Source organism: Neovison vison, chromosome 7 (assembly GCF_020171115.1).
Source record: "Neovison vison isolate M4711 chromosome 7, ASM_NN_V1, whole genome shotgun sequence".
In the NCBI taxonomy this organism is placed as follows: domain Eukaryota; kingdom Metazoa; phylum Chordata; class Mammalia; order Carnivora; family Mustelidae; genus Neogale; species Neogale vison.
In genome coordinates, this window is record NC_058097.1 from 145466175 (window position 1) to 145486394 (window position 20220).

At 41.9% G+C, this 20220-nt stretch overlaps 1 protein-coding gene across 3 annotated transcripts in view; it reads left to right on the forward strand.

Annotated features, from left to right (window-relative positions):
* Positions 1-20220, forward strand: part of GAB2 (GRB2 associated binding protein 2) — a 191441-nt gene that overhangs the window by 131151 nt on the left and 40070 nt on the right. For all 3 annotated transcript variants that reach the window (XM_044258444.1, XM_044258445.1, XM_044258446.1), the window contains exon 2: positions 6161-6461. In XM_044258444.1, the coding sequence (XP_044114379.1) occupies positions 6161-6461 (301 nt within the window). The remainder of the gene's footprint in view (positions 1-6160; positions 6462-20220) is intronic.

Sequence of the window (20220 nt, forward strand, 5' to 3'; positions counted from 1 at the left end):
TTACATTTCATTGAAGTCTAATTTATAAGCTTGTCCTTTTATGGATTATGCTTTTGGTGTCAAGTCTAAGAACTCTTGCTTAGCTCTAGATCTGATTGATTTCCTTCACAGTTTTTTTTTCCCCTAAATGTTTTATAGTTTTACATTTAAGTCCATAATTCATTTTGAGTTAGTTCTTGTATAAGAGGTGAGATTTAAATTGAGGCCCATTCACTTTTTATGGATTCCCAATTGCTTCAGCATTATTTATTGAAAAGACTGTCTTTCCTCCACTGAATTGCTTTTTCATCTTCATCAGCAATCAGTTGGGCATATTTGTGTGGGGCTGTTTCTGGGTTCTTTTCCTTTGTTCTATGTGTGTGCTTCTGCCAGCACCACATAATCTTGAGAACTGAAGGTATATAATAATTCTTGGAATCTAGTGAATTAGCAACCCCCCTTTATCTTCCTTTTCAAAATTGTTTTAGCTGTTGCACTTTCTTTGCCTGTAATTTTGTCTACATCTATAAAAACTCTTGCTGAGATTTTGATAGAGATTATGTCAAATCTGAGCATCAGTTTGGTGAGATGTACTATGTTGAGTCTTCTAATCCATGAATATGGTACACTTCTCCATTTGTTTTTTTTTTTCTTTCATCAGCATTGTATAGCCATCAACATACATGCCCTGTACATATTTTGATACATTTATACCTATTTCATTTTTTAAAAACTATGAAAGGCATTTTATTTTTATTTATATTTATTTAAACTATGAATGGCATTTTATTTTTATTTGTATTCACTGCTGGTATATATTAGCAAATTAATTTTTATATATTCATCTTGTATCATGTGACCTTGATGGGCTCACTTACTAGTTCCAGGAGTTTTTTGAGTATTTTTTTCTAAATTCCTTGGGATTTTCTATGTGGAAAATTATGTCATTGCAAAGAAGGACAATTTTTTTCTTCCTTTATCATCTGTATGCCTTTTATATCTATTTCTTTATTGCCCTGACTAGAATTTTCAGCAATGTGTTGAATAAGAGTGTTGTGAGTGAGCAGACATCCCTGCCTTATTCCTGACTTTAGGGGAAAAGCATTAGGTCTTTCAATACAAAGTATAATGCTGGTGTTGATCTTTTGTTGATGCTTTTTATCAAACTAGGGAAGCTCGCCCCTCATCCTATTTTTTTGAGTTTTTATTATGAATAGTTGTCAAATTTTGTCAAATGCTTTTTTCTGCATCAATTGATATGACCATGTCGTTTTTCTTTAGCCTGTTAACTTGGTGGATTACACTGATTGATTTTTGAATTTTGAATTAGTTTTACATCCTTGGGACAAGCCCCACTTGGTTATCTTATATAATTCTTTTTATATCTTGCTGAATTCTCTTTGCCTTTTATATTCAAGTCCATGATCCATTTTAGCTTAATTTTTGTAAGAGATTTTATATAGATAAAAGAACCATCCTGGAAAAGCTTTCTTCTTAATACCATATTCAGGACTCATATTCTCATGTTCTTCTTGCTTTATGTGTCAGTCATCCAACCGTAGATTTTTCATTTCTGTATCATGGACACTTTCAAGCTGAAGTTCCCAGATTTCCTTATAAATATTTATTAATGGCCAGTGTTCCTAACAGAATGAAGGGAACAAGATGCTAAAGAACTCACATCATAAAGAATCCACAGTATACCTTTATCTTTCTTAATCTCTTTGCTCTAATTCTCTTGCTGTCCTCCTTTCCTTCTTCCTTCTGTGAACATTTATATATTTAAACTGCACTTATTAGTTTGAATAAGTTAATATATTTATAAAGTGAAGAAAGTCAGCAGATCTTTGCTGAGTTCTCATATATGCCAAGCATTTTGCCAAGTAACTTTTGACTACATAGGACCCTAGCATCAAGATGTTCATAGCTTAAAGGAGAGGAAGGTATATAAACAGTTGAAATGCCAAAGAAAGCACAAGCTATTAAGGGAATATAAGACAGGAGCACCAGCTCTACCTGGGGAAGTTAGTAAAGGCCTTCCAGCAGTAGTGAAACAAGATGGCCCTGAGGGTACATAGGAATTTTCTAGATAGGCAGTGAGGAGAAAGTCATTCTAGGAACATGCAGTAGGTTGTGCAAAGACATCAAGTCATGCAATTATGTGGCATATTTGAAGAATAATATGTAATTTGTTAAGAACCTATAGTGAATTCTATGAAATCAGGAAGTTTTGCTGTATCCTCAGCATCTAGAATAATCCCTATATCATCGTAAGCACTAAACAAATATCTGTTCAATGGATGAATGGAAAGGAGGAAGGAAGGAGGCATAAATGAGGGCAGAGAGATAAGAAAGTTTCAGCAATAAAGACCCTTTCTTAGTAACATTTAGCAAAAGCCTACCATAAAAATTCATGGAAGAATAGGAGATGTTGTTCATAATTTACTTGGAAAGAAACAACAAATACCAAAATATCTGTAATATGTTGCAAAAAAATGACAGGTCATAAAAAGTACATAAAAAGTGTATGAAGGTTTAGAGGAAGTAGAGGTCTGTTTCAGCTGAGAGTATCAGAGAAGTTGTCATTGCATCTAGACTTTTCAGAGTTGGTTATACTTGGTTCTCGGTTGTTTGATTTTTTTTTTTTAAGATTTTATTTATTTATTTGACATAGAGGGAGATCACAAGCAGGCGGAGAGTCAGGCAGAGAGAGAGAGAGAGAGAGAAGCAGGCTCCCGCCAAGCAAAGAGCCCGATGCGGGGCTCGATCCCAGGACACTGAGATCATGACCTGAGCCGAAGGCAGCAGCTTAATCCACTGAGCCACCCAGGCGCCCCTGATTTTTTTTTTTTTAAATGTGCATTGACTTGGAGAGAAAGTGGTGTGGCAGAAGAGGGATGTGAATTGGGGACTAGACCAGACAGCTTTGCCTCCACTGTCATAAATTTATCAGCACTTGATGGGCCGTCATTTATCTGCCTGCACCACTTCCTTGGAAGCAGAACCTGACAGGCTCCGATGTTATCTGTAGCAGACACCTTTTTCTTGTTTCAGAGGGTGTGTTGGTGTGTATTTATGCTCGTACCTGCACACCAGCGATTTGGAGATAGCTCTTTCTGCAGAGACAAGCACTGACGGGGACACATGAACTGAAACACAAGCTAAACTATTGACAATACATTTTAAAAATGCTCCTTGCTATGCACACACTTGTATATGCAGGCACCTGCTGCATGCACACACACACACAAGCACACACAGAATTCTATAGGCAGTGGCCTGGGCAAGATTTTAGGTCACTAAATAAATAGTGCTTATTTTTTTATTTCCCTCAGCTCTATCCTGTCTATACCTTTTCTTCATTTCAGTCTAAGGCTTATTAGGCACCAGTTATATCCCTATAACCTACTAGGTGCTGTAAGGAGTTCACATAAGAAAAATGATTAGTCAGTTAATCCAATACATATTCATTGATAGCCAGCTATATGTCAGGCACTATTCTAAACACTGAAGGTGCAGCATGGAATAAAAAGAACCAATCCTTGCCCTTGCATTTTGGGAGGTAGAGACAGAAACTCAAAAAAATGTGGTATTTTAGGTGGTATGAGAAGTAGTAAGACCACTATTGCAGAGTAAGGGAGAAAGAGAGTGTTAGGGTTGGGTGATCAGGAATGCCCCCCACTACACCCAGTAATAGAACATTTTAATAGAGACTTGAATGGAAGATGTCTGGGGGAAGAGTATTCCAGGCAGAGGGAACACCAAGAGCAAAGACCCTGAGGCAGAAGTATGGGGCCAATGTGGTAAGAGCAGAATGGCCAAGGTAGAGAGTAGCAGGAGATAGTGTAAGAGATGTAGGATGGGAGAAAGATGACCGTTAAGTCAGACCCACTGGCCATTTTGCAGATTTTGGTTTTTACTCTGGGATGAAAGCTTTTGGGAATTTTGTGCAGAGAAGTGACATGATTTGATTTATATCAACTTCCATGTTGAGCCTCAGTTGCAGGATGAAAGGGTGGAAAAAGGAAGATCACAAAATTGTGGGCTAGACCAAGTGAGTAACAGTGGAGGTGCAAAGAGACCAATTGTACTTGTATTTTGAGCTGTTCGAACCCGTAGGATTTGTTGTTGGATTAGAATTGGAATGTGAAAGTAGTCAATGATGACTTCAAGATTTTTGGTCTGAGCACCTGGAAGGAGGAAGCAGCTGTGAACTGAGACAGGGAAGATTGCAGGAAGAATGGTCTTGAGCACATTGGGTTTAAGATGCCTATTAGTGAAGAGTTAGATAGAAGACTCTGGAGTTCAATAGATGGGTCTTGGCTGGAGGAATAAATTTGGGAGTTGCAGCAAGTAGATGGTCAAGCTGTGATGTAGAGAGAGAAGAGAGTCTGAGAATTGAGTGTGGGAGCATTCCAATATTTAGAGGTCAAGGAGATGAGAAGGAACCAGCACTAGAGCCTGAAAAAGAGAGATCAGGGAGAATAGGGGATTTGAGGGTGAGTTCTGAGGCCAAGGGAAAAAGGTGCTTCAAAGATGACAGAACAACCAGTATCAGGTGTTGCTGAGAGAGCAAGTAAATCCCGAAAGTGTCCTTAGCCACCTTGATGTCTTTGAGACCTTTCTTGAGTTCTGTCAATGATAGGGGTGGGGCAGCCTGATTAGATAGCTTTCCAAAAAAGAATGGGAAGAGAGAAAACAAAAGACCCAGTAGTATAGAAAACTTTTTGAAGTTTTAGTGTAAAGTGAAGCAGAAAACTGGGCCAGAATTGAAGGGGAATGTGGGATCAAGTCAAGCTTTAAATTTTTTTTCCCAGGGTGAGGAATGTTGGTGTCCTGAAGGGAATGATCCTAGTAGGAAGGGAAAATGCAGTGATTCCAGAGAATGGGAGAATGATCCAGTGGTGTCCCCTTGTAGGTGAGAAGGGGTGCACAAATGGAAGGGGTTGGCTTTAGATCAGATGAACTGTGCATGCTCCTTAGTAACAGGCTACTTTGCTAGAGAGGCAGGCTGGTGGGTAAATTTGGTGAGGGAGCATGTGTAAATTCCTTTAATCGCTTATATTTTCTATGAAACAAAAAGAGTGAACATGCTGGATATTTAAAGGGGAGAAGTTCAGAGGCTGTTGCCAAAGAGCAAGAGAAAAATCATAGACTAGGCAACTGTGGTAGGATTTGGGGGTAACCTGGAGGCCCCCTTGCAATACAGTAATCCAGTCCTTGGCATTTGTCGTGAGTCAGGGTTGTGTAGCAAGGGCTCTGGCTCTGCCAGGTGGCCACGGCAAGTAGTGGTGATGTTGATTCTCACTCTACACAGAAGCCAGCTCCAAAGTAGGAAGTGACTTAACCTGCAGATCACACCACAAGTCAGTGGTTAAACGTAGACTCACCCCAAAGTGCCATTACATGTAACATCTTTTTACCACTTTGTAATGGTGTCTGCTCACAGATGGTGCAGTCTTGTTGAAGAGATGGAATATAGAGGACAGCGTAATATGTAATCAAGTGTTAAATTCTATCGTATGGCGTGATACAAGGAGTTTATTCAGTAGTACGTGTTGAGGGCTTCATCTGTGCAAGGCCTGATCGTAAGTACTCGGGCCATCGCAGTGAGCAAGAGAGCGAAAACAGTCCTGAAGTTCTGTGCTTCCAAGAAGTTGTAGAAGGCTTTCTGTGTGACTCTTCCAAGGCATCATCATTTGGTAAAAAGCACAATGTACTAACAGTCTGGGAACTTGTTTTTCTGCTCCTTCCTACATGTGACATTTCTTCAACTCACCATGCCTTGGTGGGGTCCCTGTCCATATACCGAGATGCTTTAGTTTTTGCAAGCTCCACCTGAATAAAAGTACGAGGGGTTTGAGTCTGTATTCTAACCTAGGGAGTAATTGCTCGGAAATGTTTTAGTCTCCATCTAACTTCTTGATCTAAAAAATGGGAATGCCACCTCTCATTTCATAGTGATAAGACCCTGTTTCCATAGTAAAATGTTGCACTAACATGCATTCTAAAATCATCCTCCAATTTTTAAACTCTGGGGAAGTATGAAAGAGAGGTGGGGCCATGTCCAGCCCTGCAGGTGCAACAGTCCCTGCCCTTAACCTAGTGCCCTCTGAACACCTGTGAGAGGCTTTGAAATTACTAATAACTTTTTCCCCTCTTCCTCCTCCTTCTTATTCAGGCCTGGAAGAAACGCTGGTTTATCCTGCGGAGTGGTCGGATGAGCGGTGACCCAGATGTTCTGGAATACTACAAGAATGATCACTCTAAGAAGCCCTTGAGGATCATCAACCTGAACTTCTGTGAGCAGGTGGATGCGGGCCTGACCTTCAACAAGAAGGAGCTGCAGGATAGTTTTGTGTTTGACATCAAGACCAGTGAGCGCACCTTTTATCTGGTGGCCGAGACGGAGGAGGACATGAATAAGTGGGTCCAGAGCATCTGCCAGATCTGTGGCTTCAATCAGGCTGAGGAGAGCACAGGTAGGAGGACTAACATGAACTTTTCTCCCAGGGGACAAGGTGCTTCCTGCAGGGGGCTTAGCTGTTGGGGCTACGATGAAGGCCTTCAGACTCCCTAAGCAAGGAGAGCAGCTTTCCTCTCTGCAGAGGAGTAAATGGCAAAGAGTTAAGAGTGTGAAGGGTTTGGCCGAAAACCAGAGGGACCCCTGGCCCTACTTACATTCAGATGGGAACCGGAAATGTGTTGAGGTGATGATGAAATTAAGGTACTTTGGAGTGTTTCTTCAGGTCCCTCAGCACCACCTCCTTTGTTAGCCCTGCACCTTTCCCCCCTTCCCTCTAGTGCTCTGTGCTCTTACCTGACACTCAGCCTGTCGGGAAGCTCACGCTGGGATTCCTGCTCTGGTCCACCTCTGTCTGCTCTAGCCCATCTGCTTCGGACTGCCCTGCGCAGTTACACTTGCCACATTGTTTTGTCTGTTGCTTTGGGGTCCTCTGTGATTCTTGTTGATGCATAATCCAGTGTTCTTTTATAGTCACGTGGGAGGGGACAGGTAAAAGGTGGAAATACTGAGATATGTTTGGGTTTTGTTGACTTTCACAAAAGAGTAGCCCAACTTTGTATTGTTTAAGATTTATTTATTTGAGAGAGAGCGTGCGGGGAGTGTAAGTGGAGAGAGGAGCAGAGGAAGAGGGAGAGAGATCCCCAAGCAGATCCCCCTCCGAGCACAGAACCCAACATGGGGCTTTGGGGCTCAACACGGGGCTCGACGTGGGGCTGATGCAGGGTTCATCGCAGGACTTGATCCCATGACCCGAGGATCATGGCCCAAGCCAAAACCAGGAGTCCCACATTTGACTGACTGAGCCACCCAGACGCTCTGGGTAGCCTAACTTTTTAAACTGAGTTTTTAAGTTGCAGAAATGTTCTTTGATTTTTGTTTGGGCTCATCCCCAACCTGGGGATGATTGAGAAACAGATTTTTTTCTGAGGCAGGTGGAGAACTTCAATCAGTAGTTCTTAAAGTGGGTCACACGACAGAATTAAAGAGGACAGTTTTTAAAATGTTGATGCAAAGGATCTGTGCCAGATCATTTCGCTAGGAATCTCAGGGTGGGACGTAGGCATGAGTGTCTTTTCACAGCTTCATCCTGAGTGACAAGGGTGTGAGGAATCCTTGCTTATTCCTTACGGCTGGGCGATAGTACATCTATAGAATTTTCTTTGTCCATTCATGCATTAGTGGACCCAGGTTGCTGGCACATTTTGGCTACTGTAAGTAATGCTGGAGAGGACATGGAGCTGTAGCTATCTCTCCAAGGTAATGATTGCAGTTCCTACAAATCTATACCTGAAGAAGAGTTGCTGGATCATATGGTAGTTCCATTTTTAATTTTTTGAGGACCCTCCATACCATTTTCCATACTGACTATACCAGTTTACATTCCTGCGAGCAGTGCACAAGGGTTCCCTTTTCTCTGCTTGCTTGCTTGCTAGCCCTTACCTCTTATCTTTTTAATAATAGTCAATAGGTGTGAGGTCATTGCTCATTGTGGTTTTGATTTGATTTACATTTCCCTGATGGTTAATGATGTTGTGCACCTTTTCAGGTAACTTGTTCATATGAATATCTTCCTTGGAAAAAATGTCTATTCAGATCCTATGACCATTTTTTAATTGGGTTATTTGTTCTTGTTTTTGCTACTGAGTTGTGGGAATTCCTTACATATTTTGGATATTAACTCCTCATCAGATATGTGGTTTGAAACTACATATTTTCTTCCATTTCTTTGGTTGCCTTTTCATCTTGCTACTTTTGCTGTGCAGAAGCTTTTTAGTTTAATGTAGTTCCATTTGTTTTTGTTTTTCTTGTTTGTGCTTTTGGTGTCATATCCAAAAAACCCATTGCCAAGACCAATGTCAAGGAATCCTTTTTCTATGTTGTCTTTTAGGAGTTTGATGGTTTCAGGTGTTACCTTTAAATCTTTAATCCAGTTTGTGTTAGTTGTTGTGAGTGGTATAAGAATGGGGTCCAGTTTCCTTTTTTTTTTTTTTTTTTTTTTGCATGTTAATACCCAGGTTTCCCAGCACCATTTTTTGAAGACACTATCTACTATCTTTTCCCCACTGAGTACTCTTAGCTCCCTTGCCAAATATTAGTTGACCATACATGTGGGGGGCTGTTGTATTCCATTGATTTTTATCTGTCTGTTTATGAAAACATAGTCAAAAAAAAAAAAAAGGTCATACCATACTGTTTTGATTACTGCAGCTTTGTAATATAGTTTGAAATCAAGAAGTGTGATGCTTCCAGATTAGTTCTTTTTTCTCAGGATTGCTTTGGCTATTTGGAATCTTTTGTAGTTCCATATGAATTTTAGAATTGTTTTTTCTATTATTGTAAAAAATGCGATTAGAATCTTTATTGAGATTTCCAGGAATCTATAAGTGGCTTTGGGTAGTGTGGACATTTTAACAATGTTAATTCTTCTAATCCATAAACATGATATACCTTTCTATTTATTTGTGTCAGAGTTCTTAATTTTTGAATGGGCTGCGTTTTCACTTTGTGCCAGGCTCTCTAAATTATGTAGTCTGTTAGGCCTGGGCTAGATGTCCTGTCCTAGGAGTTCTGTGATTTTCTTCTTCCTTGCAGACGGATTAGGAGTCCCCATTTTACCCTTAAAATCTTTGGTATAATCTTTGTTTCCTGTATGGAATTTCCTGTTTTCCCCAAATCTTTGTCATTTATAGGCTTCATGGGTTTTTTGTTTTTCTCTTTATTTTGTTCCTGATGAAGGAATAAAAAGCTCATTACATGCAAAAAAGAAAAAAACAAACAAAGCAAAGAGAGGAAGAATTAAAAAAGGAATCAAAAGAACAAGGTGGGGAAAACAAGACTACTTCCCCCAACCCAGTCTCAAAGCTTTCATAAATGTGAGAAGTCCAGGGCACCTGGGTGGGCTCAGTGGGTTAATGCCTCTGCCTTCAGCTCAAGTCATGATCTCAGGGTCCTGGGATCGAGTCCCACATCGGGCTCTCTGCTCTATGGGGAGCCTGCTTCCCTTTTTCTCTGCCTGCCTCTCTGGCTACTTGTAATCTCTCTCTGTCAAATAAATAAATAAAATTTTTTTTAAAAATGTGAGAGGTCCAAAATATACCTTAACTTTCTAGAAAACAGGTAGGCTTGGGGGGGGAGGGGGAAGAAGTAATCAGAAAGCAAACTGCTTTAAAGTTTTTATTTTAATTCCAGTATATATAAGTATATATATACTTATATATACATATATATACAGTGTTATATAAATTTCAGGTGTACAATATAGTGATCCAGCAATTCTATACATTACTCAGTGCCCGTTGTAAGTGCTCTCCTGAATTCCCATCACCGGTTTCACCCATCCTCCACTCACTTCCCCTCTAGTAACCATCAGTTGGTTCTCTATAGTTAAGAGTCTGTTTCTTGATTTGTCTCTCTTTTTTTCCTTTGCTTATATGTTTCTTAAATTCTGTATATGAGTGAAAGCATATGGTATTTGTCTTAATGACAAGATCTCATTCCATGATAATATATATGAATATATTCATATTTATTTTTATATATGGAATTATATAGTCTGTGTATATATATAATGGAATATTCATATTCACATATATATATATATATACATATATATATACACACACACATAAGCACACACACACACATACACATCATTCATCTATTGATGGACCCTTGGGCTCCTTCCATAAGCTGGGTATTGTAAATAATGCTACTATAAACACAGGAATGCATGTGTCTCTTTGTATCAGGGTTTTTGTATTTTGGTGGTAAATACCCAGTAGTGTGATTACTGGATACTAGGGTAGTTCTATTTTTAACTTTTTGAGGAAACTTCATGTCATTTTCCACCATGGATGCACCAGTTTGCATTCCCACCAAAAGTTCATGAGCGTTCCTTTTTCTCCATGTCCTCACCAACACTTGTTGTTTCTTGTGTTTTTTATTTTACCTATCCGACAGGTGTGAAGTGATAGCTCATTGTGGTTTTGATTTGCATTTCTCTGACGATGAGTGGATGAGTGACGTTGCATCGTTTCATGTTGGCCATCTGGATATCTTCTTTGGAGACATATCTGTTCATATCTTCTGCCCATTCTTTTACTGGATTGTTTGTTTTGGAGTGTTGAGTTGTATCAGTTGTTTATATATTTTGGGTACTAGCCCTTTATCAGATATGCCATTTGCAAATATCTTCTCCTGATTAGTAGTCTGCCTTTAGTTTAGTTTTTTTTTTTTAATTGTGTCCTTTGCTGAGCAGAAGCATTTTATTTTGGTAAGGTCCCAATAGTTTATTTTTGCTTTTGTTTCCCTTGGCCTTAAGAGACATATCTAGAAAAAAGTTGCTATAGCCAATGTCAGAGAAATTACTGCCTGTGTTCTGTTCTAGGACTTTTATGGTTTCAGGTCTCACATTTAGGTCTGCAGTTCATTTGGAGTTTATTTTTGTGGATGATGCAAGAAAGTGGTCCAGTTTTACTCTTTTTGGAAGTAACTGTCCAGTTTTCCCCAATACAATTTGTTGAAGAGATTGTGTTTTTCCCATTACATATTCTTTCTTCCTTTTTCAAAGGTTAATTTACCATATAATTGTGGGTTTATTTCTGGGTTTTCTGTTCTGTTCCATTGATCTATATGAGCAAATTGCTTTTTTAATTTTTTTAATAATTTTTTATTATGTTAATCACTATACATCAATAGTTTTGATGTAGTGTTCCATGATTCACTGTGTGTAACACCCAGTGCTCCATGCAATACGTGCCCTCCTTAATACCCACCACCGGCAAATTGCTTTTAATTAAATTATTTCCTTGTGGGAGTAGAGGTGTTCCAACTGAGAGAAATATCCTTGAGATGTAACAAAAATTACTCTTGGTGAAAATATATTTTTAGTCACATATTTAAAAAGTAATTAATATCTGAATCCTTAATTTTACTGTATAGGATTTAAGTACAGTTCAAATACAAAGAGTGGAACCACACTATCTGGGCTTGCTTGCTTTGGTAGGAAGAGGCATTCACCCATTCATACATTGTTTTTTCAGTTATTCATCTAGCAAAGCTTTATGAAACATCTGTTTTGTGACAGTTCTTGTCGCAAACCCTGAGTCTACAAAGATGACCGGTAGGTTCCAGTGCTCAGAGATCATCGTCCAGTGGAAGGGACAGACCGCTAACAGGGAGTGCTGGGAGAGAGGCATCATCATAGCTGGACCCCAGCTGGCGCCCCACCAGCTCACCGAGGGAGGGAAGGTTTTAAGGGCACGTGACAAATAATCAAGTCAGTATTTTTTCACCAGCTTTGTCTTTTAAAAAAATATTTTGCCTTAAACCTTTGACTTCTTTTTTTAAGGGGATTATTTTATTAGATGCCAGGTGTAAAAAATACATTGCCTTAAACCTTTGACTTCTTTTTTTAAGGGGATTATTTTATTAGATGCCAGGTGGTTTCATTACCAGAGCAAAGATGTTAGTTGTCTGTGACAGAAGGTTAGGATTCTTTGTGAGATCTTTCTGAGGGAGACAGTAGGCTTTTCTTCCCTCTCATAGGAGAATCTGGTGTGTTAAAAGATTGAACCACATATAATGGGTTATGTTTTAATTTAGAGACTTTCTTAAAAATGGATTATATCTATAAAACCCTCAGATGAGGAATTTAAACGTAATCACCCAAATCAGTGGGGTTTTTTGAACTGAGAGTCAGGATTAGAGGCAAAGCAGGAAGGAAATTAACACCTGACTACCTACTTTCACTTATTCCATTTCATCACTTTTATCAACTATGCTCCCATTTTTTTCAAGTAAGGAGACTGTTTCTTCTTCCCTGCCTAGCACTCCAGGATGACAGCTCCTCTCTGTCCTCATGCCTGCTTCGGCAGGTTCACATGGGCTCTCCACCGTCCTCTGTCCCTGAGGCTTCCTGAAAACAACACTGCTCTCCTTATGCTGTGGCTTCCTGAGAACCAGCCAGTCTCTTGGGTGTCTGTGTCAGCGGCCACCCTATGTGGAAAGCACCCTGTACTGATGCCTAACCCTCAGTGGTCACAAAAGAAAGCAGTAGGAGCTATCTATTCAGCATCTACTCTGTGTGAAGTAGGAGCTCTGCATAAATTTTCACTAAAAATTCATAGGAATCCTCTGCAGTAGGAGCAGTTTTGACTCAAAATACATAGCTTGAAAATGACAGAACCAGGAGCCTCCTCTAACCCAGATCTGACTTTGTATTATAATACATGCTTTGTCTCTGACCTCTGGGAAATGCGAACGTGGGCCAGCACCAAGCCCAGACAATTTTGCCCCCTTGGTCCCTACAGTGTTGGACTGGAAGTGCTCTCTCATCCCCTCCACAGGGGGTCTTACAGCTGCTCAGGTTTACCTTCTTATCAACCCAGATGGCTCCCATTCTTCGGCTGACATATTCCAAGAATTTAGTAGCTTCTAGGGCTCTAAACCAGTCAACACCCCTGGCAATCTTGTAGGCTGGAGGTGAAGGAGGCCTGAGTTCGAATCACAACTCTGGGATTATAGGAACAGGTCCCGTGATTAAAATCCCAGTGTCCTTCTGTTGACTAGAGCTAAAATTATCTTCTCACCCAGTGACTCTGCTTCTCTCGGGATTCACCAAGATAGACCTCAGACCCCTGGCAGCCCCTCGATAGTCCCCAGAGGAGTACTTGCATTGCATTCCGTGTAGAGCTATCCCCTGGAGCTGTGCAGGGCACTATCCCCACTCACTCCTTGGTCCTGGAGAAATTTCTTCCTGGGGAAGCCTCTTTCAAGCACACACACCCTCTGTTTCTTTCTCTATGTAAGGGTTGTAATGGGACCCATTTAATAAAAAATAAAAAAGCCTTCTGTTTTTCACTTTCATCTGGAAGAGATTGTACGGCAGATGGAGACTTTCTTTTAAAGCCTTCTTGCCACCCCCAGCTTCTGTCTACTGCCACCCTCCGATTCCTCACATGTTCCAGCCAAAAATGTCTAGGCTCCAGAACAGACCAGGAATGAAACTGAGTCTGACTATTGGCATAAGGATGGAGGAAACAACCTCTTGACAGAGAACTCTTTCCTAAGGGAAACTAGGGACGATGCTCAGGAAGGAAAAGCAATTCCAAGAATATCAAGATTTCATATCACATGTGTGGAGTTTCGTGTGTGATTGTGTGGGAGGGGGAGGGGCAGAGTACACGCAAGCACACAAGCAAAAATCAGAGCCCCGTCTTCCTCTGGGAATCAAAATAGCCTTCAGTCCCCAGAGTAAGGGAGCAGAAAGCGTCTCTGAGCTGTGTTTATGAGCAGGCGGGTCCAAGTCCTCACGTTTGTGGCCCCGTGGTAGGCAGCTGTCCCTGACCAGATGCATCACACACAAAAAAGAACCAGCTCTCAGCACAGAACTTTGATGAATTATTCATGGACTCAGGAGTCATCCACTGTTTGGAAGCCCTCACCCCTTTGAATCCTCTGAGCTGAGGACTCCTCCTTCCCCTTGTCCCCTCCCTCCTGTATGTATTCAGTAAGTGTGCTGCTCTCACGGGGACTCCGAAAGCCATGCTGGCTCTACTTGATCCCAGGCCTGCGATTTAGTTGCTCCGTGGTACTCAATAAGTATCTTTACCTCTTTGAGGTTTTAATCATCTTTAAAGTTGAGATGATGCTCCCTGTCGTTGTTGAGAGGAAGGTAAGAAATGGATGGAGGTGCACAACGTGAGCGCTAACTGCTTGGCTCACTGTTTTCCCTGTAGTGGTTGTGGTGGTGATAGTTTTTATATCTCTAGGTCAAGATGAACAGGATATGATTTAAGTGTCTGGTGTTTTTAGAGGAACTTACAGATGACAAAAGACTTAATGCGGTCTCCTCTGAGTGTAAAGAAACAAAGATAGACAGGGCTGCGACATTACTCCTCTTGCTCAGGTAAGGATGCTAAGGGGTAAACAGTGCAGAAAGCAGTGTTGCCGGGGCTCCAATCCAAAGCTCTAACTCCATCCGTGGGCCGTGCACTCTAACTCCTCATGAGTCCCAGCCCTGCGTCACAGACCTGTTTACCACAGTGGCTTGTAGGTCACAAAATAGCCAGCTAGAGGGAAAAGCAGGAAGTTTCTAAGACACCAAGAACAGACCATTTAGAAAGTAAAGTGCTGTCTATACATTAATATTAACCTTTGAGGCTAAATTGCCAAGGTAGCATGCTCCATGTTATTTTTTTTAAAGATTTTATTTATTCATTTGACAGAGAGAGAGAGATCACAAGCAGACAGGGAGGCAGGCAGAGAGAGACTGAGAAGCAGGCCCCCCGAAGAGCAGAGAGCCTGACTCGGGGCTCGGTCCCAGGACCCTGAGATCATGACCGAAAGCAGGGGCTTAACCCACTGAGCCACCCAGGTGCCCCTGTTATTTTTTTATTTAATTTTATTTTAATTCAGATAGAGTTAACATACAGTGTTAAATTAGTTCCAGGTGTACAATGTAGCGATTTGACACTTCCATACAACACCCAGTGCTCATCACAGCAGCATCACCTGTTTCACCCATCCCCCCACACCCATGGTTTACCTCTCTGGTAACCATCAGTTTGTTCTTTTTTTTTTTTTTTTTTTAAAGATTTTATTGATTTGACAGAGATCGCAAGTAGGCAGAGAGGCAGGCAGAGAGAGGGGGAAGCAGGCTCCCGGCTGTGCAGAGAACCCGACTCAGGGCTTGATCCCAAGACCCTGAGATCATGATCCTAGCCAAAGGCAGAGGCTTAACCCACTGAGCCACCCAGGCTCCCCCATCAGTTTGTTCTTTATGGTTAAGAGTCTGTCTTTTGGTTTCTCTCTGTTCTTTTTCCGTTGTTCATTTATGGTATTTCTTAAATCCCACATATGAATGAATTTATATTGTATTTTTCTTTGTCTTTGACTTACTCTGCTTAGTGTTATGCTCTCTAGCTCCATCCATGTCGTTGAAAATGGCAAGGTTTCACTCTTTTTTGTGGCTGAATAATATTTCATTTTACACACACACACACACACACACACACACACATCATCTTTATCCATCATAAGTCGATGCACCCTTGGGTTGCTTCCATAATCTGGCTATTATAAATAATGCTGCTATAAACATGGGGGTGCGTGTATCTCTTTGAATTACTGTTTTTGTATTTGGGGGGGTTAAATACACAGTAGTGTAATTACTGGAGCATACGGTGGTTCTATTTTTAATTTCTGAGGAGCCTCCATACTGTTTTCCACACTGGCTGCACCAGTTTGCGTTGCCTCCCACGGCGTAAGAGGGTTCCTTTTTCTCCATGTCCTTGCCAACACTTGTCGTTCAGAATGATCCATCTTAGAGTAGCCAACAAACTGCTGTGAATTAGAGCTCAGGGACTATAGTTAGTAATTCTTGAAGATCTTGAAGTGAAGCCAAAGCCTCCTCCGTTCCCTTGGTATTATTTTAGTGTCTTCCCTCTCCTGAGCTCCTTGGCGGGAGTCTCCTAGTAGTCGCATGTCTAACTCTGCAGAATGAGGACTTCCCAGAGTTCCAGCCACCCGTTCTTTATCTCTTCCCCACCTTCTCTCTATGACAGTTTTGGGTGAGGCTGCCCCACCTTTTAGGTATTTTGTAAATACTGAAACTTCAGGTAATCCATGAGTTCCCCCAATAACCCAACAGCAGAATTGTTTCGAGTCCTGGGTCGCCTCTGGGATCAAATGATACCCAAAGGAATGCTTTAGGGAAATTTTCAGCTCCTAGTGGCAGAATGTCATCAGGGTTGGGAGGATGGTGTCTTCAAGCTGCTCCTTCCTCTCTAGAGGGGAATGGTGCCTTAAAGGTCAGACCAGACCCCTTCTTCTGGAACTCTGACAGCAGGGAGGGCTGTGGTGGAGACACACAGTCCACCCAGATGCCTTCTGGTGACCTTGGTCCTTTCCCCCAGACACAATGAGTGGGAGAGCCAGCAGTGGAGGAGGGTGGGAAGGAAACAGGCCTTTCTCAGAGACCTCACCCTTTCTCTCTTCTCATCTGTGGGAGGACTGTCTCCTCCCTTGTTCCCTCTCCTACCTTTTGCTCTCGGGATTTTTTTAACTGAGCTCAGATCGCTCATCTCCTCTGGGGCATCCTTATTGGAAGCTTAGAGCAAATGTGGGAGGTAAAATGCATCTTCTCCCTACGCTGACATAAGTCCCTTGAGGAGCAAAGAACAGAGTGTAGACTGACCCGGGCCCCAGCCCAGAGGCGGAGGCTACTGTCTGAATCACCCACCCTTTTTTTCCACTGAGACAATGAGGAAAATAAACATCCAGACCAGTTTCCAGCCAGATCTGAAATCCTCATGCCTTTTTAAAAAGAAAAATGTTATTCTAAATCACCCAGAAATATCAGGCCTTCCTCCTCAATCTTTTGTTTGTTTGTTGTCTTTTGTCTATAGCTGGGTCTGGTCACCCCAAGAGTAGGCTTTGAGTTGGGACATGAACTCCATAAATTCCCCCACAGACACCCCTGAAGGCTCCAACCTTCGCCTACAGGGAAGCCCAAATCCCTCTGGAGGACGAGAGGGTGACAGGGAGAAACCCGACCCTCTTATCCTCCTTCTAAGCCTTGATCCCTCTTCCTGCTTTCCCTTTTATATCAGACACCACCTCCCTCACCAACCCAGGCCGCCACCCTGAATTCAGTCCAGTGTTACCTGCCAAAACCCACAGACTGCTAGAGGGGAGAGTGTCTCATCCTGACTCTTCAACCCCAGAGCCTTGCCAGCTCACAAACATCTCTTGAGATGCCCCCCTCTTTAGTTCGTTGAGAGCTTCTGATGATCTCCTGAGAAGGCAGGTGGTAAAGAATTGATGAGTGGGTCCAGACCGGATCCCACAGCCCAGCCTAACTAATTTTTCGCTAGAGGTAGAATTAGAACTTTGACTTTAGAGGTAAGGTCACCTTGGACCTCGGAAAATCTTTTTTTTTTTTTTTTTTTGATAGAGAGAGAGATCGATCACAGGTAGGCAAAGCAGCAGGCGGGGGTGGGGGGGGGGAAAGCAGGCTCCATGCTGAGCAGAGAGAGCCCAATGCAGGGCTCTATCCCAGGACCCTGAGATCATGACCTGAGCCGAAGGCAGAGGCTTAACCCACTGAGCCACCCAGGTGCCCCAGGAAATCTTGATTCTGATTAAACATCCTCTTATGTACAGCTCTGGGTACGATTCCCAGCTTAACAAAATCAGTAGGTATGGTCATCTCTCTCTAGGATCTGAACTAGGAATCAAAGTCCTGGTTTTAAATTTCAGCTTTGGTACTGATTCAGTGTGTTGATCTCTATTTTTTCAACTATACACTAAGGTTTGAGGACCAACATGGTAATTTTCAACCTTTTTTTCTTTGCATGGCTTGTTAACTATATTGCATGTAGAACGTAACATATGAGACAGGTGGGAGGGAACCCACCTAGAAGAGTGTAGGGGAGAGAGGTGCTGCCAGCTGGAGCCGGACCCACAGGGCCTGCCCACCCCCAGCCCTGCAATAACCAGGGAAGGCTGAACACGGGAGGGAAATACTGGTCTGCTGCAGATTTTTCAAAAGAGGGAATGCAGATCAGTGCTGTGCTGTGGAGATCATTCTCCTACAACAACAAAGAGGAAAAACATGAGGAAGATGTAGTCAGTTTCGTAAAACTAAATGTAGTCAGATTTTAAAACTTCCCTTCATTCTGAGATTCTCTTTGCATGGGTGCACACTTCTGTTAAAGTATTCGTGTGTGTGTGTGTGTGTGTGTGTGAGAGAGAGAGAGAGAGAGAGAAATTACTCTCATGGTAAATAATGGTTTTTTCATATCCGACATAATTAAAAAAGTGTCAGCCCTATGTGTTGGTCTTTAAAAATACACAAAAAGGCACTGCTTTCACTCATTCGTAAAACAGAAGAGTCTGGGAAGCCGTGATCTAGAGGGGATGCTGGTGTCAGGACCACATGATCCTCAGCCTCTGTGTCCATACTCATGGCCTTTGAACTCTTCCTGCAAGTTCAGGCCCACACAGCCCCCCAGCGTAAAGTCGGAGCTCTGAGATTCGTGTTCCTTTCACTCAGTTCTCACCCTAATGTTGTGTGTAAGCTAGGGTTAACCCTAGGACTTTGCCTGCTTCTCCAGCTCTTAAGTTACTTGCCTGTTAACCTGCCTGTAGTCTCTGATTCCATCTAGGACTGGATCCCATCCTGTTTTACTTACCTCCTCTGAGAGACCACAGTCTTACCCAAACCCTTAACCCAATGGCTGGAGCCTCACTGCCCAGAGACAGATTGCTGGGTTACCAGTGGTCCGCCTGCCTGAATTTCTGAGGAAGATCTGCTTCTGCTTTTTGGGCCCTGCTTCCTCCTCCGCATAGACTCAACTGTCCACATTTCTAGGTGATGCCCAGCTTCTCTTTCTGTTCTCTCAGTCAGCCAGGTCCTATTCTAGGGACAGGTGCCAGGGAGAATCATGAGCCATGGATTATGAGTTCTCTGTGGACTCTTGAGCCTTGCCATGTTCTTTATGTTCTTTCCTCCAAACTACTTTTGGACCTCTTCCCGGTGACTGTCTGCCTCCTCTGTGTCTAGTTCCCAGTCTCAGGCCCCCAGTTTTCACCAGAACTCACCTGCTTTTAACTGAACCATGCCTGGCTCTATGCCAAGATATGTTTAGCAGATAGTAAAAAAAACTCTGAGGTTAACCTCAACTATGGAAAAAAAAAATTTTTTTTAATTTCTGAATTTTACTTCAGTATCATGCCCCCATCTGGCCAGTGATAGAGACTGAAGTTTTAATGAACTTCAGATAAAACAAGTCAATACAGGATTTTCTCAGTTAATTAACATTTCTCTCTCTCCCTCTCGCTCTCTCTTTTTACATAAATAGAATTATACATACCAGGATTCCCTTACGCCTTTATTGAGATGTAACAGGCAAACTGTCTATATTTGAATCATACCCAGTGATCACTTGCTGTTGGCATACGTTGTGAAGTGACTGCCACAGTCAGGTTGATTGACACAGCCTTCACCTCAGAAGTCAGGTTTCTTTTGCCTTCTTCAGGGGCTGCTCTTCAAGTTCCCAGAGGCTTGGGGAGCTGGAATCCGGTTCTTTGAGGCCAGAACACAAAGTTTGGGAATGGTGGGGCGGGGATGTGTGAGAGACTTCAGGATGAGAAGCGACTCTTTCATCTTTCTGACGCCACATTCTGGAGACACATGTGTAGACACATCAAATGATTTAGTTGCTGGGTTTGGTTATGACTTTGTAAATAGTTACACACAATTACGTTTGAAAAATTCCAGCTCATTTGTAAATACTGTTATTTTGAGAAATTTACTGTTGAGGAGGAGAAAAAGGAAGCTTCAGAAACATTCTAACCATATTCACAGGACACAGAGAATAAAATTCCCTTTATGGAAACCGTGCTATAAAGTACAACGGTCAACAAAAATCAGGGAAAAAAAAAATCAAGATGAATGATTTACTAACTAGGCTGAAGAGACAGGGTGTGCCAATGACCTAAACTTCATTTTATGTATCTATCATTTGTTTATTGTTTGCTTTTGTTCCCCACCTCCTTAGCCCTTTTGTGGATGAAGTCAGTGAACAAAATTCTTCAAGGCTGGTGAATCATATTAGCCAAAACACTCATCCAAGACAGAGAAGGGAATAGATTACATAGAATGAGAAAATTCTAGAATATGAGGTCTTGAAATGCCCTGAGAGAAGGTT